General features: G+C 32.7%; 1 protein-coding gene across 2 annotated transcripts in view; it reads right to left on the bottom strand.

The window, feature by feature from the left end:
• The window catches only part of LOC106464366 (polyadenylate-binding protein-interacting protein 1-like), a 50,149-nt gene that overhangs the window by 22,685 nt on the left and 7,323 nt on the right, over positions 1-20,141 (bottom strand). For both annotated transcript variants that reach the window (XM_013924504.2, XM_022392056.1), the window contains 4 exons: positions 13,647-13,768; positions 9,421-9,672; positions 6,192-6,298; positions 3,749-3,857 (listed from right to left, as the gene is read on the bottom strand). In XM_013924504.2, coding sequence (XP_013779958.1) covers positions 3,749-3,857; positions 6,192-6,298; positions 9,421-9,672; positions 13,647-13,768 — 590 coding nt within the window. The remainder of the gene's footprint in view (positions 1-3,748; positions 3,858-6,191; positions 6,299-9,420; positions 9,673-13,646; positions 13,769-20,141) is intronic.

The following is a 20,141-nucleotide window of genomic DNA, read 5'->3' as shown; positions in this document are numbered from 1 at the left end:
ACAAGTCTAAAGAGGTTATACTTTCATTGTACAGGCCACTAGTTAGGCCACATTTGGAATATTGTGTTCAGTCTTGGGTTCATTACCTTAGAAAAGAAATTGAATTATTGGAAAGGGTTCAGAGAAGGGTTACTAGAATGGTGCCTGGTTGTCATACAACAAGAGGCTGAAATCTGTCAAATTGTTTTCTCTTGAAAAAAGAAGAGTTTGGAAAGGATCCAATTGAGGTGTTTAAGATTGTAAAGGGAATTGATAGTGTTGATGTATCATCTTTTTTTATTATTCTTTAAAAATGAGAATAGTAGGACTAGGGGACACAAATATAAATTTTGGCAAGGTAGAAGTCATCTTCAGCTAAGACAGTTTTATTTTTCTAACAGACTGGTTGGCCTTTGGAATGGGTTGCCTTCAGATGTTGTAGAGGCAGTAAATTTAAGTGAGTTTAACAAAAAGCTTGATAAGTATATGAACGAAAAGAGCTGGGTTTAAAATTTTTTTTTGTTACTATTATTTTTTTTAATCATTTTAATTTAGTTTTGAAGATGGAGCAGCCAAAATGGAACAATAGGTCCCATGTTGTCCCATAATATTATGTTATTTGGTTGATCCATTAGAAATGTACTAAATCATTCGATTGTACATTTTCCATAACACTTTATATTGCAGAATACTATGATGGGTCTCACATTTAGTATTTTGCCTAGCACCTCACAGCAATTAAGGATGACCTAAGTATAACTTTGGCCCAGCATGGCCAGATGGTTAGAGTGCTTGACTCATAATCTGAGGGTCGCGGATTCGAATCCCCATCACACCAAACATGCCAACCTCCGCCTTTGCCTGGTCCCAAGTCCAGGATGAGAAAGGAGGAGGGTTGGGCACGGGGCTAAGCAACTCCACCCCGTAAAAACCAACCTGCTACAAGTAACTGCAACAACACCTTCCATTGGCGAGGTGTTGTTGCAGCCCTATGCTCCACTGGGAGTATACAGGAATAATAAAAAAAAAAGTATAACTTTAAAGTAACATGTTTGTATTTAACTACAGAGTTGGGTAGTGGGATGGTACAGACAGTACAGCAAAAAATTTATGTTTATGGTGATAAAAGTAAGAAATTAAATGAAGAATATCTTGCAATAAATAATAAAAACACTAATATTTAATACTCCAATTACAATAACAAGTTAATTGTAACAATTAGAAAAATAATTTACAAAACAAAATATGAGCTGTATCTAACCCAACTAACCTGACTTTAACTATCCCCTAAACACAGTCAGCTTAGAGAGTGCATAGCTAGAAGTAACAAGTAAAATTAAACCCTAAACAAAAGCTAACAGAAACATGTAAGTAATAATACAATGAGAAAAATAACAAAGTAGTAAAAAATATTTAAATAAAGAAGTAACAAGAATGATAAATATTATAATTAAAGTAATTAACAGAAAGTAATGTACCTAAACTAATGTTGTAATGTGAAACAAAATAAGCAGCTTTTATATAGTTTTCATTAATTCTAGTGAGAGGTTAAACTAATGGAATGCAAAACTAATAGCAGTCACAATATTAAAATTATTCACTATTACCTTAAAAGTTAGTTAAGAAATTAATTCTTTCCACATGGGGTTGGTCAATGCAACTAAACCTTGTACCTGCAAAGTAGTAATCAGTTTCCATACAATAACTTTTAATATGTTTTGTGTCTCTTCATGATATTTGGCAAGCTTTCAGTAAACATGACAAGTCTTTTGTGAACAGAAAATAAGATTTTGTAATTAAGTATTTTTACTAAAGATTTGTCTGTGAACGTATGATGTCAAAGTTGACTGCTCCAAATGCAAAGTGATTTTTCTTCCTCTGAAAATTTTCAAACTTCATTTCCTAAATATCAAACGTTTTTTCTCAGTAAAACATTATATTTTATTTGTTATTTTCTATACCTTAACTCTGTATGGATTTGGTCAATTTGACATTTTGATGTCATGTTTATAGGCACATATTGAAACTAAAGTAGTTTAATTAAATTTTGAATGTAACTCTATAAAACATTGTGACATACTCACTTTGACCTACCTATTACGAGAGGTAGGTGTACACGTTTTATTGTTTTCTTTAATGAAAGCAAATTTATGAGCTCTGTCCACAAAATTTCATGTTGAACAAATTATATTGTCTCTAACAAACTATGAGTATTAAACATTTAAGCAACATTTAATTAGTATATTTGCATTCTGAAATGTAAAATTAAAAGTGTTTGCTTTATTGAATATTTTAAACTTGAATGTTTGATTAACAATGCTTAAATCTGAATGCAGGTAAAGAAATTTATTTGTAATGAAATAGTGAATTCTAATGAATATGTTTAATTGTATCATAAACACCTTGATAATTCAGTACAAAAATGTCATCAGTACAGTGTATATCTACAAGTGCAATTGATGTACGAGGCTTTGTAATCAGGGACAGATATGGTTTGAATAAATTGAAATCTGCAACCTACAGGCTAAACCTTACCACACATGTTGGCCAAATTGAATATATGTGTTTTGTCAAGTAGAAAAATAGATAGCTTGCAAGAATTTGTTTACTGTGAAGCAATGATAATTTTCTATGAACATTTGTATAAAAACATCTGTGTTTATCAACACAAAGCATTAATTCACCAGAATTCTTAAAAGATCTTGAGACTGCTGATGGCAGATTTGTTAATTTTATCAATATGAAGACTAGTGTAAAGAATATTAAAATCAAAATACTAAATTTTTGCCTCAAAAGTTGACGTTTTATTTTGTATTCAAGGAAATTTATAATCATAATGAACAGACTAATACTGATTCTTTCTTTGATAACATTACACTATTCATTTAAATGCTTTGTGTTTCAGACTAGAACTGATGATAGTTTTCCTGATACAAAGATTCTTAAAACTGCAAGATAAGTGGAAAATAAATTTATCATTAATACTTACCACATATTCATTCTTCATATGCTATTTACAATGTTACTCTTAGTTATTTTATGACACATTTTAACAATTGTAAATTATACCTCATATATACTGGGTCCCCATTATATGCTGCACTAATCTGAGTCCTTTCAATATTAGTGTTTACCAATTACTACCCATGTATCAAACAATTTTATCTTGTTTCATTACTTCAGCATTCCAATGTCCTCAATTACTTTCCAGATGTAATGTATACCAGTTACAACCAATATTTTTGAAACAATGTCACCTTGTTTCATTATTAGAATGTTAATTAAAGCATTGTCAGACTACTTTACTAGGTGCAATGTTCACCAACTACTGTACACTAATGTACAACAACATGTGTGTGAAGCAATGTTGCCGTTATTCAAGAGTGAACTGAAATTTTACAGGAATGCATCTGTGCCCCCATAATACATGAAAAGATTGTGTTGCTTAATGTTGTTTCAGACATACGTCCCACTTTCCAGGAAGGTATCATGCCATATAATGGAGACCCCCTGTACTTCTTTCTCTCAAAAATAAAATAAAACTATCTTTTTACTATATACATTGTTCAGAAATTTAAATAATACAAAAGTATATTAAATAACTTATGGAATAAAAAACATAACAGAGCATGTAATAAACTATGTTTTTAGTATAGATCTATTTCAGAATGTTTTTCAAAGTTGTTTTTTTAAATCACAAACAAATAATTCAGACTTGAAAAAAACATTCTAAAAACAACATGTTTCTAAATAAAAATTTAATTCCTACCTCTAACTGTGAAAAAAGTTCTCCCATAAAAATTGTGAAACCTTCTACACATGCTTCATCGTTGGGAGATACAAGAAGTTCTGTGTGTCTTGTGTATTCTTGTAGACATCTTCATTAAAAAAAAAAATTCCAATAATTTATGACTTTCTAGTTTCAAAAGTCTGGAAAAAGCTGTCACCTATATGTATTATGTAAACACTGTAAAGATAAACTGTATATACACATAAAGACAGAGAGGACGTAATGATCAGCAAAAAAGTAAGGATATCAGTTAGGAACGATTACTTGGTTGGCTTGATAATCATGAAAGAAAAAGTAGTGTACAGAGGAAAACACAATACATATATATATGTATATAATACATTTTTTACTGCTATCAAATTGTGTGCTTTGAATGCAATTAAATCTCTAATATGAAACACATGGGAATAATGCAAAATGCATGTAAATTTTTTATTAGATATTAAACATGATGAAATAATATAAACCTGAAAAATTATTTCAACATTTCACTTATGTCCACTTGTGGTGTTTCTTGTGAAATTTGTGTGTGAAACTGATAGCTTCATATTTTACCTCACTATGTACAAGCATACATAGAAAAATATTTTAATGCAGTTCTATCTATAGTTTTAAATTAGATACATAAATTTACAACCATGACTTCTAAATATATATACACACATTACTTTCTATTGTACACTTACAAAAGCATAATCATGAATATTAAATGGTACCCGATTTCAATATTGTTCTTCCATAATTATTTTTGCAGGCTTAGTTCACCTAGGAGTTTCTTTGATGAAAGACTAGGGTGAAAACTTGTGCTTCACACACTAAACATTTTTCATTTCTGGTATTTTGTATTTGAATGTACAAAGTCTATAAATTGTAAAGGCTCTTTTTCTTTGCAATGTATAGTACTATCTACATCTACCACTCCTTTACACATATGATAATGTAACGTGTACTTCCCTACCAATAATTTCATTTCTGCATAGTTTATTGAAGCTTAAAAAGCTTTCCACGTGTGGTGATGTCATCCTTACTTCCCTACTCCTTAATTAATGCTCACATAGTTTAATAAAGCTTAAAATTGTTCCATGCATGCACACATGCACGTTATTCTTAATTATGTAAATTTAGTATTAGTACATGTGCACATAAATAACTTCACAAAACCATCATATGATGCACAACATTTTGTTTATAGCAAATTAAACAAAACTCAAATGTTCATATATACTATTAACATTACATAAAACCACATAATCTTGGTCAATGTTTTGAAAAAGGTGCATCACAAATAAACTATCAGTGTGCCATAAATTTCACTTTTATATGGTCAATAAAATAAAGCATTTGCAATAAAATGCATAAGAGTAGCAACTTCAATGTAAATACTAAGTGAATTTGCAACTACAAGTCATTTTATTCACCACTGTCTGCTTTTCAGGTGTTTTTGTGAATGACTTTGTGCATTTTGCTATAAGTGCTGCAATTAGTGATATGCCTCATTTGTTTATTACTGTAGTTTTAGGATTGACTTTTGGAAATAATTCTGAAAATACTGATATAAATTATTTATATTAAAAGAATAAAAACATATTTGTAACTGATATTACAGACTAATGTAAAAGAAAATGTGTAATTATGTACTTAATAATTATTCCATGTCATGTTTAGTTTTAACATGTGTAAATAGTTTTTCATATATAGTCACTTATCCTTCTTGGCTGTAACTTATCGATTAAATAAATAAAAAAACAGATCTTATGTAAAATTTAAACTATGTTTATCCAAGTGTTAAAAGAATTAAAAAAACAATGTGTGCAAATCACAAAAATATGAGTAATTATCCAACAGTTCTAAAATATTTTTTTTTATTCACACTTTGCTTGAGATTACAAAATCAAAACATTTTTACTAATAATTCAGAAGTAATCCACACACAAAAAAAAAACCTGAAGAAAATTGTCTTCAGAGGAAAAAATAAAAAATGTGGAGGAATATAAATCATTTTGAAGAGTTTATATAATTCTCACCAGGGTTATGAGAATGCATCAGTATCCAAATATCAGAAACATTATTTATTCTAAAAGCATTTTAAGGAGTAAATTTTCAAAGTAAGCATAGGATGAATATAAAAAAAAACCATATTTAAAATAAATATTTCTTAAAAATTTTTGTTCTAGAGAATCAAAATTTCAGCAGAGGTGTAGGTACTCTTATATCTATCCTAAAATTTTTAATTTACTTCATTCATTTACTTTTTATTTTAATTCCTGTGTTTTTCTGTTTTAAATACTGGAATTTTATAAACTTCAATCTATTTGTACATTGTAAAAATTTACTTTGTGTAATATAGCTTGCTGAAGATGAAATATGTATATTCCATAATTTGTCTTTTTAATAGAATACTTGATTTCTTTGCCATTCATACCTCTGTAGAATGAGATCTCTGAAGTTTCCAAAAGTAACTTCTAGGTTCTGAGACAGGTGATTACATAGTCTTGCAGCACTGTATGTAAAGTTGGGTTCTGAAATTGCCTAAAAGTGATAAAAATACAGGAAACTGAAAATACCTTTTATGCAAATGCTATACAAGTAAATAAGTGCAAAACTATTAAATAGTAATCAATTACAAATCACAGAATCTTGATCAACATCATAAATATGCTGTATACTATTTTCATGACACAAAAAACTTTATAATCATTAACAAATACAAAAACCATTATCTCCTTAAGGCTACCCGATATTTACAAAAGATAAAAATATGTGAAATTTGGAAATGACTAAAGTTTAGGGGTCTAGTATACCTTATTTCTGAAAGTTCTTTAACCATAATCCACTTGATTGAACAATTTTTTTTTCGGTAATTATTTAAAGGTCTTAAAAGTTTATGATGTGGAGTACACGTTTAATTATTCAATCCTAAATATATATATTTCTTCACAGATGGAGGGAACAAGGAAGACTAAAACCATTTTCATAATAAATATTATTTGAAAATGGACAACAATTTGTCTGTGTTTAAGCTTCTTGCATATATACAGTACTTCTCTAGTTGTAATTTTAAATCTCTTACTTTCTAGAATACATATATGAGAAAATTATAAGCCTTAGAATAGTTAAACTTAAAAAATTCTGACTCCACACTATTTATCAACTTGAGTCTATAATTATTTGGCACAAATTTTATGCTCTTTTTTTCTCTTATATTACTACCAAAAGAGAAAAACTTTCACACAAACACAGATTTTAATAGCTTAAATACTGCAATTCCTGCAAATTACAAAACTATTTTGAATATCAGATGGTTTCCGAGAGAAGACGGTCTATTATTAATATAATATATTATATAATATAATTAATATTTCTACAAATGCTGCACTTCACAAAATACACAATAATTTGTTATGACTTATTGAGACTATATTTCTGCAATTTACATTTATTAAAATGAGCTACCTCATTGAAATATAATAAATAGATATATATAAATTTCACATTTTCCAACAACTACTGATCCAAATGACCTTAAATTGGTAACTTTGTAGATAAACATGTACAACCAGCCCCTCCCAAACACCATTTAACTAGACACACTAAACTTACAATGCAATGAGAATTTTTTCAGTTCCTAAATTTTTTGTCTTTTCAGGCTGAATCCACCATCTGTATATAAACTATACACTTGTATTGTCTGTCCAGAACTTTTCTCACAAATTTCTCAACCAAACTATAAGCACATAACATTAGACTAAATACAATTTCTATGGGCTTGTTCAACTTATTTAGGTCTAAAATACACATGCACAGTTTGTTCAAAACCATATGCTTATCACCTTGTGAACATGCATTCAAACATTTCTGTATATTTAGCTAAATTTGCTTTCATTACAGCTTTACATTTACATTACAATAACTTAGCTTCGGTTCATTTCATAGACTGCTGTAAACACCTTTAAGCTAGTTTTTTTTTATTTACTATAGGTTTAATTCTTTGGTTTTGTGAGTTTCTTTGTTTCAACTCAAAAAACCTTGCCATACACTGAATGCTCATAACTGTTTAATATTCTGTACATGTTACATCATTATAGATACCATTACTTTACTTTACTGTTGACTTTACGTGTAGTTTTATTAAATAAAGTTACAAACTTTGCCTATAGCTTTTTGCAGGTCTATTCTTCATTAGTAGCTGTTCCCACCCTTTTATGACCTCACAACATATAATGCCTGTAAAAATAACTTATTAGAAAAAAGTAAAATTACAAAAGAAACGAGACTTTGTGAATCATTCCCTAGGAAACCTATGCATCAGATTGGACAAAAATAGTTTTTAAAAAGAAATCAATAAAAGTATTATTCCCATGCAAGACAACTCAGAACTGTGTAGAAATTTAATTAAAAAAGTTGTTTTCATTTTTCTTAAAAATTACACTAAATAAATGTTACAAAATGACAAATTATCAACTGTAAAATATATTGGGTTAAAAATACATATTTTATGAACAGAAAGCTGTAAAAATGTGTTTCTTGAGTTTAAATTAAACACCCAACCTTAGAATGCCTATCATGACTAAGGTATTTGAACACCTTTTCATCCTTAGTTTTAGACACAGTATGCCATTAAAACTTTGGGAGTCACTTGTCAGCCAAATTTCTTATCAGAATGGGATTCCATTGCAATCATTTTCTGTATTTGTTTTCCAAGATACCAATATTTTTTGTTTCTATGCATTTCATAACCGTAAAAAACTGGGATTTATTTTATGAAAAAACATTATGCATAATAGAAATTATCAAAAAATGAGATTACATCCAGTGGTTCTGGGATTTCATACATTTTGTGAGGATATGAACAACTATTCCCACCCTTTATGGTATTCATTGTTTTTCATATAAAATCATTGGTCAGACAATGAAAATAAGATTCTAAATAATCCATACATACATACATATCATTAAGTACAGTAGTACTTAATAACAGGGATCATAATGAAACAAAATGGCAGCCATAAAAATTGTCTATATAGGTGATGCACTACTTTGGGCATATAATTAGGTTTGAGGGTAGGTAGATAGAGATTCTGATGAAATAAAATTGAATTGGATATACACGCACCCCATGTTTGGTATTGCTGGTGCACAAAAATATAGCTAGTAAAATTAAAACAAACAAATAAATAGCTATAGTAATATAGAAAGTTTTAATGTTACAAAAGTATTGAAACAAGAAAGTCAAATTTACAAAAATTGAATCCCTACTTTGACTCATACTAGCATAATTATGGTGATTTGCCAAAGTTGGGTTAAAAGTTTTTAAATTTTAAGTAATTCAGTGTTGTAGTTTTGATTTGCTTGTTTCAATACTTTTGTAACATTAAAACTTTCTATATTACCATAGCTAGCTAGGTTACATATATATCAATCCCTAAATGTCTTAATAAAATTATTTTTTTATTTATTATACTTATATATATATATAAGGCTAAAGTAGGAAAGTACAACAAATTTTGAATACTAATAATTTATAATAATTTTAAAATTCAACAAAATTTAACTTAATTGAGGTACTTTAGTTTTTAAATATACAATCACATACATGCTTAAATAGGAAATGGATTCAATAATCGGATTTCATACTAAAATATGGGACATACTTGATCAAATATTGTGTCTGCAATAGTACACATTGTCTCTTCATCTGCAACTGATGATCTAAGCATATTAACCAAAGACTCGACCAAGGGATCATACTCCCCAGGATCTAAAGTGATTTTGAAGATAAAATCCTTCAGTTCTGAAATTGTATAACTGTCAATATTATCTTGGTCACTTTGTTCAAATTCTGAAACAGGAAAACTTTCAACACTTCCCTGGACACTCGGGTCATTAAAGTCACCCATTCTTTCCTACAAACACAAATATCAAATTAAGACAATAACAACAGTGAAGTTTCTTTTTAACTAATCCGGTAATGTTAGTAATTTTCTTAATCAAAATTGTATTTCATACAGATATTTTCACCTCTTCATAGAACTGAGAGCTATTACATTGCACCACATTGTTGAAAAAAATTTTCTATGTACACTAATACTTCAATGAAACTCACATACTTACAAGTATTAACATATACTGCACTAGTCTGTAGTCCTTCACCAATAAGAGGACAACACATACTTAATGCACAGTACTTCCCTTGAGCACACAATGTGTATTATGAAATATTTTTCTTGACAAAGTTAAAGAAAATACCAGAAGTAGGGAGGAAGGGTGGATTGTTCCGTGGAGTGGTAAGAATCTATCTGAAATACATTTTCAAATAGGGTAAATGTTAGGTTCAGAAATGTTTCTCACCTCTCCACAGAATTGAGAGCTGAAATCTCATTTTCAAAAGATGGTGGAAGAAACCATTGTACATAATTTAAAAAGATGAACTCCTTTCCAGTGATATATAGTGACAGAAAGGAATAACTCGTGGAGTGTGTCACCCACTGAGGTGGGGGCCTAGTAGGGCATCACTTGGTGAAAAACTGCATCCATCTCATTCAGGGAATACTCTTTGCCTAACAGAGGTAACAGAGTTAAGAGTACTGTCAAAAGGATCGCCTGCATAGTGTTAAAGAGTTGTATAGGTGGATTGAATGTAAAGACTGCTCAACTTAATTGTACATTTCAGGTAGGGTCAGCAGAACATGTACATGTAGTGTGACTATGGCAATAAGTCTAGCCACATAGAATATGACAAATACTTAAGTGAAATAACAAAATAATCAGGTATAGGGAGGAATCCTCCCAGACCTGCATCCTGAAGAGAATTGAAGACTCAACCAGCTGGCCTAACCACTATCTACCTGGTTCTTAGTGTAGAGGTGGTTTGTACTATTGTATCAGGTAAACACAACAGCCATACTTCCAATCAAGAGATGCATCCACTTGATTTCATACCAGTGAGATTACACCATTCTGAAGGGGAACTCTCCATACTGACCTCCCTAGAAGTTTGGGACAGGGGAAGCAAGGGTTTTTCCATTCTACTAAAAGAAATGGGAAGAAAGAAGTCACAGAGGGGGAGAACACCGGAGAGGCAAGTAGACCAAACAGGAATTTCATCTGCATAAGGTCCCACACTGATAGACTGTACAACTAGTTACAGAGAAAAGGGATAGCATGTACTAGCCAGGTGTAAGAGCAGAACCAAACCCAGTACTGGTCTTTTGTTTTGTTATCCCTAAAGTACAACTTGAAAGGTAAAATAAATATTTTGCCAAAGCAATATTGCAGAAAATCACATTTCAACAAGTGGAACTGATCAGGAGCAGATGGGCTTAATGCTGTTATCCCCTACTGTAGATTTCATGAGAGAGATATTCCATGTTAGGCAATACCAGACACTTGGTAGATTCCATCGTCTCCAGTATACAGATATATAAAAACAATAAAGTGATTTTGGGATATGAAAAAAGAAGAAAAAATCAACTTACCTCTTTACTGCCACTGTGATTACAGGAGAATGGCAAATGGAGGGAGACAAAAATCAAAGGCAGATGGAACTGCAATTTGATTTAGGTAGTGTGACAAGGTCTCATTCAGAGGAAGTTGACAGCTAAAGGCAAAGAAAGACACAAGATAACAAACTTGATGGGAAGTGACATGAAAAAAAAAAAAAGACAAAAGGTGTTATCACCCATAGATGAATAAACTAACCAAATGAGTTTTTTAACCCGATCAGTGAAAGTGGAAGGAGATAAGTCAGGAGAGAAGCAGGAATCCCATAGTGAGAAAAGACAATGTTGATTGATTTGAAAAAGAGCAATACATGTAAAATAACAATGAACAGCCCATACAAGATAAAGGAGACAAAAAGTAAGAGATACAGATAGTGATTGGAGAAAATATCTAATCACCCTCCCAGGCATCCAAAGTCTTGGAAACGGAGTAGTCTGGGAATCATATCAACCTATCACTGTGGTAATCAGTGTGAGAGGCATCCAAAGCAAAAATGTCAGGACAATATCTCCCACAATCAAGGAAAAGAAAATGTGTTAAGAGAAAGATGGTTTAGGGAACAGGTGGCCAAAGATTCAATGAAGATGGTGAGGTCACAATGTAATTTCTGACTGATTGTGAAATGTGGACAGATAGAAAAGAAGCTAAGCAAGTGAGAAAAAAAAAGAGACTCAAGGAACTGAGGCTTAAGCAAAGAAGAATAACCTCAACCATACACCATGGAATAAGTATATTGGGGTCTGAGAGGTCATGGGAGTTGGTATGAAGGTGAGACAAGAAAAAAATTTTGACATGAACATAAATATCAGAAAAAGGGAGAAAAGCAGATAGTTAGATAAAGGAGGCTCATGCAACAAGGTAGCCCAAGAATTAGCAAAAACAAAAAATGGAGAAAGAGAAAAAAAGTCACATGCCTGTGAGATCAAAGCAGCAAAGAACAAAGATGGGATTACCTGATTCTTGTCAGTAAGAGAGGATCCGGAAGCAACAAGTGGTGGGAACAGCTGGTCAAAATTGTCAAAAGATGAGGCAAGCTCAGCCAAAGCATCACTGACATTGAAAATGCTTTCAGTCACCACTGCAGTAGAGACTCTTGTTGAAGAATGTCAGGACCGAGGGAGGTGTCAGAAACATGGATACATAAATGCATAATCTAGATAATCGATGAAATCATTTATCTTTGTTTTTAAATATGAAATTTATCTTGTACTTTAGCATAATAAAGAGATAATAAGTCAATTAGATTCTTTAACTTAAAGTAATAAGCAAAATGCAAAAAAATCTAATAATACTGAAGAAAAAGGAAAGAACATTTGTGAGAAAAAGAATGAGCTTTTGGTAATACACAATGTGCTCAAAGGGACTATTGCATATGGATGTGTCATGCTCCTACTGCTTGAAGGCTAGTATGGTATAATTCTGATTGCATCATAGACTGGTGCAATACACATTAAAACATGTTTGGTGAATGCTCTTTTCAAGACTTGACACAGAAGCAAAAATCTTTCTGGCAGTGGTGAGATATAATAGTTCTTAGTTCTGCAGAGAGGTGAATAGCATTTCTGAAATTTCTTTTCTTGCCTATCAATAATTAAGAAATTACAAAAAATAATAAAATGAAATCATAAATCAAAATATACTACTTTTGTAAAACATTCTATAAGACTAAAAACTGAAGCTTCATTTAGTACGTTTGTCAGAAATTCACATCACATAAAACCATTTTTAGAACATTTTTAACAATAACCATGGTTCAGGTAATATTCAACATTGATGGTTTCAATAACTACACCCAAAAAAGTATCATGTTTGCATGAGTTACATTGTACATGTAGTGTTATAGGTCATATTTCAAATGGTGATTATGAAACTCAATTAATCGAGAAGAACAAATTTACAGTTTTAGTTACAAGTCACTGATGAATAGGTATAAAAACACTACCAAACACACTGAAATAGTGAATGTGTGATTACAAATAACACTATTAAACACTAGGATGATTTCTACCAATTCTGCAAGCAGACATATGTAAATGTATCACTACTATATAAAAACTTTTGAATGAAGCAAACTACATACAGTATGTACTACATACAATTTTACAATGGACTGGTAATTATTTTAGTATAAAAGTAAAGTTTACTCAAAAGACAGTACAAAGAAAAAATCCAATTCAAAAGTGTATTCTTTAGTGATTATAGTTGCAGAAATATTACTAACAATTTCTTACATTAATCAATTTTAACAAAACCACTACTAATAATTTCTAACCCAAGTCTATAGTTGGTGACTTAAGCTCTTTATTTGGACATCACATGCCCTACTATACATATATTACTAACAATTTATTAATAAAATGAGTGACAACAAAACTACCTGATAGTCTGGGTGCAATATACAAGACTGTTGAATGGTGTTTTGTGGGACAAATTCTTTTGCAAATGGCGAAAGTATTGAATTTGCTGGTTGATTCAGTGGGACTGGTAAAGCAGTAAGACCTAAAACAAAAAGATTTCCATGACTGAAACTTGCAGAAAAAAAATACTTTTAACAAACAAAAAAGCCTCATGATATTATGTACACCCAGAAAAACATTATCTGAAAACATTAATGTACAAGTTGTTTTTGTGTTGTTTTTTTTTCTTTCTTTATACACAGAATAATACCTTTTCATTCAAAATTTCCTAACATCAAAGAGCAAAACATTGAATATTAATTTTCTTTTACACTGACAATGTATTTCTGATAAGTACATACCTCCCTCACACAAAGCTATCTTGATCTTCATCTGCCCTCTGAGCACTGCTAAAAAAAACTTTTCACAATCAGCTCATCAGTCTATATATCCATGAATTTCTGAACATGTGCATATCTTGTGACTACTCTCCACTAACAGTATTACATCACCTATGTTGGCACAACTAGTTCCCTCTGCCACTCAATCCTTACTTTCAAGAATTGGTAGGCTCCAAAAGAAGAACACCAGTAGTGGGGAAGAAGGGTGGGAAGAAGTAAAAGGAGGTAAGTACCTATCAGAAATACATTTTAAGTATAATAAAAATGTTAACTTCAAATACTGTCTTACCCCAAAAACCTAGAATACAACATTGCAAAGGTAGAGGGGCCAGTGTAGGCACAAAGTGAAAGCAATCACCAGAATGAATAGGTATGCTCCGAGATGCAAATGAAGCACACTTTTGAGGAACAGGTATACTCTTCATCCTGCAAGTAGGGAATTAATCTGAAATGGGCAGAAAAAAAAAGGATGTGCACAAGCTTAATTGTTTCTGAGAGGTGCAATCAAAGTAAAATATAAACAGAATTAGCTATGACATTCAGAACCACAACCGGATAGACGAGGTTCCATAACTTGTCCTCAGCATTAGGAAATTGACGATGAACAAAAATGTATTGTAACATCAACATAGTGGCTAAGGCATATGGACAATGTTATATATACTCATCAACCTCAACCACAAGTAAATAAAGTGTCATACGTCAGACAACCGGAATTATGAAGAGGAAATGAACTTTCAGCCAAAATGGACAAACTCTCAAAACAATAGCAGGAGCAAGAAGTACAACAAACTGAACCTGGCACTGCTTCAACTCAACCGTAAGAACAGAGTAACCTCCACAACCAGTATTATGAGCAAAAATCATAACTCACTCAACCATAAATGCAACAAAGAGACATCCTGCATCTGGAATTACACAGAGGACATGTAAGTACAAAGAGGAAGCAAATGCATCATGGAGTGTGGAGGTACATCACACTGGAGAAAGTGCAATGGGTGTCTACAATTCCCTATTTCAAAATGCAGACCAAACCAAATTTATTCAATCAAAGAGACATCAGGGATGGTCAGGAATCCACTTATGCTTTACTCATGAAGTCCATGAGTGATGATCTACCATTCAGTGAAAGTTATTGATATCTAGGATATATATATCTATATATGCCACTTGGTATGCCACCAGTGGTCTTCTGGAAACACCCCATCTCTACAGTGAGTGTTATAGTGCAATTATTAAATAGTAGTGCTGGTTTGAGGCAAAGTATACCCAACCAGGCAACACCCACCACAGAATGGGATCCCATTATCTCCTTCAATAGACTGCAAAGATGTAAAGCCAAAGATATGGTGATATGATGAATATGATGAGAAGAAACCTGTAGGAAAAGGAAAAGGTCTGAATACACCAGCCTAACAAGTTGACAAACCTAACCAGTTAACATGACAGGGGGATAGATTACAAGAAATGGAAGTGTTCCAGAGAATAAAATTTGGGAACTTGAACCTTAAAAGGAGGCAGGACATGCCACATAATACCATAAGGAGTGATCCAAACAAGAAGCCGATCAGGATTTTAATGGGAATACCGGTGAGAGATAGAAGGTAAGAAAATGAATGTGAAAGCCAAACAGCCTTCATGGGCAGCATAGGTCTGAGGGGAAAAGGACTGGTCAGAGTATAGGATGCCAAAAAAACAAATGGTACATGAAGCTGGTAACAATAAAGGCATAAATATGTGATCAACAATGTCCTCAAGCAAGGAGAAGAAGGAAATAGGTTTTGAGGGAGAGATGGCAGATGGAATATGAATACAAAGGTTCACAGGAAGGACAGGAAATGTATAAAGGACCACACTGAGATCCCACTGAGGCAAATCAGAGGAATGTGGAGGATGCATGACTCGAAAGGAGAAGCAAAAAGAAGGGAAATAAAAGTTGAAGACAAAATCAAGTGCAACCTGGAGAAATGGTAGGTGATTCACAAGGTTGCCTGATAGCTAGACATGGACAAATTTAATAAGCCTTTGTCAAACAATCAGGTGAAGAATTGGGAAAGATGATGAACTGATGGGAGGGAAGGAAGGAAACCATGTTAAAGAGACCAAAGGTGGAAAGTATACCACTGCCTGTGGTAAATGGACATGGAAGAAGGTCTAATGGATCTGGACAGGAAAGACAACATATGGAGACATTCTCTTGGCTGAGACAATGATCCTGACAAAAGCTATGTGTGAAGAGTGTCATGACATCTGGATGAACAATGTCCATCCGAGGTCAACAAAATAGGAACTGAGACAGAGGTAAGGGTGGAGGAAGTCATACAAGTAAAGGTCAAAGTAGTGGGAGCAATAGTTGTGCTAGCCAAAGGATCCACCAATAGGATGAGACACAGAGTGGTTTGGAATTATGATAAAACTCTGGAGAGGAGTGAAGTAGAAGGGTAAGCATAGATGTGAAGATCCCTTCAATCTTGACAGAATGTGACCACCCCTAGAGTGAGTAAGTAAGGAATGGGAACCAAAGGGAAGGAAGTTTGGTGTTCAAGTGGGTGGCAAGGGCATATAAAAAGTGTACCCAGCTGAGAATACAACCACATAAAGATTTGGGGATTGAGGGACCACTCCATGAGGATAATCTTGTTGGGAGAAAACAAATCAATCCACCACCAGGTTCAGAAAGCAGGAAAATGACAAGCTAAGACCACAATGTGGTGACAGTGGGCCCAGAAAGGAGATCCAGGATCTGAAAACACAGAGACCTGGAATTGGTACCTCCTGGCTCTGTGATACAAGTGACCACTGTGGAGAAGTCATAATATACTATAACAACACCCACCCACCCCCATAGGAGATGAAGGAAATAGGACAAAGCTCGATAAACTGCCAAAGGCACAAGAATGGTGATATGAAGAGAAGGCTCCATGATCAATCTAAGACCGGAAATCACCCAGGAGTTGAGGTAAGAACACAAAACCTCTAAAGATGAGTCCATGAACAGATGAAAGTCTGGATAAAGTGGAGTAAGCAGCACATCCACCATGGTCTGGTCTCTGTCTTACCACCAAGTCAGGGACCAAGGAGAAGTTCTATTGATATAGGAGTGTCCACTGAAAGGAATGCATATGAGCCCAACCCATGAGTAAAAGAGCATCCAAGGAAGCCCAGATCCCTAATAAGATAGAACATCTAAAGCTCTAAAAAATGTGAGGTAAGGGACAAGTGAACTGCTAGCTCTAAAAGACAAAGATGAGAAGGCTAGGCCTGACTGAGGTTGGAAAGAAGAAGCCCCCAAATGAAAGAGTTACTGACAGGGGGTAAGAACAAACTTCCCCACTGTCACAGGAATCACACCCATGCTGCTTTCTGTACGAGCAGAGGAGTGTGGTCTCTAGACCCTGATTAGAAAGAAACATGCAGGAGCCAGTCATTCATAGAAAGAAAAGTGCAAAGACTCATTAAGTGAAGATGTTGGGCAAGAGTTTGTACCCTCCCCTGACAAAACATTGAAAATTCCAAGGTTAGTCTGAAAGGTAAGGCCCTGAACTGGAAAATTCGAACAGGCACTGTGGAGAAGAACCCAAATTGTAGATTATAAGGAGAAAATGAGGTTTCTAGTGTCATGAACATAGGAAAAGGAGCCAAAGCAAAGCTCAGCCCTATGAACAGAAAAGAAATTAACATATCAGCAATGTAACAAAGTAAAAAAACTTAAGTCCTACACTGACGAAAATTAGGATATAAGGTGCATAGTTACAATGATGAAAAACAATTACTCAAATAGAACAATGAATTAGCTGTTGCTAGTAGTAATGATATCTAACTTACAAACAATTTAAACATACATAGTCAAAGTACTTATTGATAACAAACTAACAAACACCCAAAATTTGCAAAGTCTAAAAAGAACAACAAAGTAATAATTAATATCTAAATCTAAAGTAACTTAGATGACAAAGAACACACAAATATCTAACTTACCAAAGTCTGAGCACTGATGATGTGAAATACTGAACTCTTCGATGTGTATACAAGTGCAAAGCCACACAAAGGGTATCTGAGCAACACCTACCATGGGTATATTAACCAGGTGTGAAGTATACATGTTGAAAAACTTACCAAAGATCCCCTGAGAGAACCGAAGAGCAATTCTTCACCAAAGTGAATGATTTGCTGGCACAGCAACTGGTGGAAAGTGAAAAACTGTTGAAAAGGTGTAGTGTGTGACAGACCAAAATAAAAGAAGGTGGCAGAATAAGAGAGTCCAAATTGTATTCTCATTGGTTGTATTCTTCCTCAGCAACACTGTGTCATTGAAAGAAAGAAGAAATCGCCAGCCATACATAAGAATCTAGCTCCTTGCAATTAAGGCCTGTACCTTATCTGCAGATAAAGTAAAACCCAATTCCTTGGAAGTCTTTACCAGTAGCTTTTTTGACTGTAAGAGGAATTTCCATAATCAATACTTTGATCACAAATTCATACTAAGAAATGTTATGATTCGATAACAAGGAATAATTGCAAAAATAAAAAAATATTGAAAAAAGTGAATGCAAACACAGTAGAATAAAAGTGTTAGATAAAATTGAAATGGCAAAAATACACATTCATAAACAGTAGCCACATGTGTAAAACACATGTTTAAACAATGCTGTGCCAATCAAGAAAGTGAGGGGACTGAACAGAAATAGCAGAGGAAGATAGCTGCAACAACATGAGTGATGCAATACTATTGGTAGAGAGTAGTTACATGATATGTACATGTTCAGAAATGGTACAAGATTGATGGAGTATATAGATTGGTGCACTGTTTGCAAAAAAAATTTTTAGCAATGCTTAGAGGGCAGATAAAGATCGAGATAGCTTTTTGTTACAGGAAGTAAGACCATATCGGAAAATTACCTTAAATTAAAGATGATAAAAGCCATTATTTGTTTTGTTGTACTGAAAACTGTGTATAATTCAGGTAATTATTCATTTTCCAATATACAATAGTACTTTAATGAAATTATTTATCAGATTATTAACTGTATTTCGTAATGTAATACTGTTTTTCTCTTTTATGTGCAATATGTATATTCATACATTTCATAATTCCCCAGTTTGACTATAAAATTATTCTTCATATTTGCTTTCAAATTTTAGTAAAATTAACTAGGGAAAATAAATTCCTAAATATTTTTATTTAGCTGAAACACTACAGTAAGTGCGTTTGCTTATGATTGTTATGGTTAGAAATTGATGAAATTAATTAGTTGAACTTACAAGTACAACTTGATTTCACCTAGTTATGTCTAAAAAATAATTATGATTGAAGAAAAATATTCGCCTTCTAGAATATAGGGATTAACACCAGAACATTTTTTTTTTTCTCAATCTAGCTTCAATGCAATCTTTCACACCCACATACCTATGAAACAAAATTTTAAAAGTCTAAATTAACTGCATATATCAATATGAAAACTACTCCACAATAATACAAAAATAATCTACTGATGAAGGAGTATGCATATAGGTTTCCAAAACTTAAACCCATTTCCTGTAATATTCAAGTTCATAATGGGTTTCTAACCTTTTCATTCCATCACCTCATAAAGCTTATGGGAAACAGACAAAACCATTAATTTAATCCTTGAGTGAAGATCCTACAAAAGGATTTTATGGTAATTAACAGCTCAATCAAATAAGAACACTGACATCGAATAGATGTTTTAAACTAAGACTAGACAGTGGTGAGGGCCAGGAAAACTAAATGGAAAAAGAATAAGATGCAGAAAAAAGTTTGGCATAGGAAATGAGTATAGAGGTAGTTATAAGTTATAAGGCTTAATTGTAATGCTAAAAGCATAAGAAGTAAAATAAATGACTTCAGAGCACTGGTAGGAATGGTGGATTTTGATATAATGGGAATAATTGAAACATGGTTAAACGTAGGTGATTTTGATGACAGAAATTTTATTGAAATACAGGGTTACAGGCTATTTAATTGGGATAGAGTATTAAACACGGGGGGGGAGTGGCTTTATATGTAAAATGTGAGTTACATCCTGCTGAAGTTGAGGATATCAACGATAATAG

This window comes from Limulus polyphemus, unplaced genomic scaffold, assembly GCF_000517525.1.
Source record: "Limulus polyphemus unplaced genomic scaffold, Limulus_polyphemus-2.1.2 Scaffold1630, whole genome shotgun sequence".
NCBI classification, from domain to species: domain Eukaryota; kingdom Metazoa; phylum Arthropoda; class Merostomata; order Xiphosura; family Limulidae; genus Limulus; species Limulus polyphemus.
This window is presented reverse-complemented; position numbering and strand designations above follow the sequence as displayed.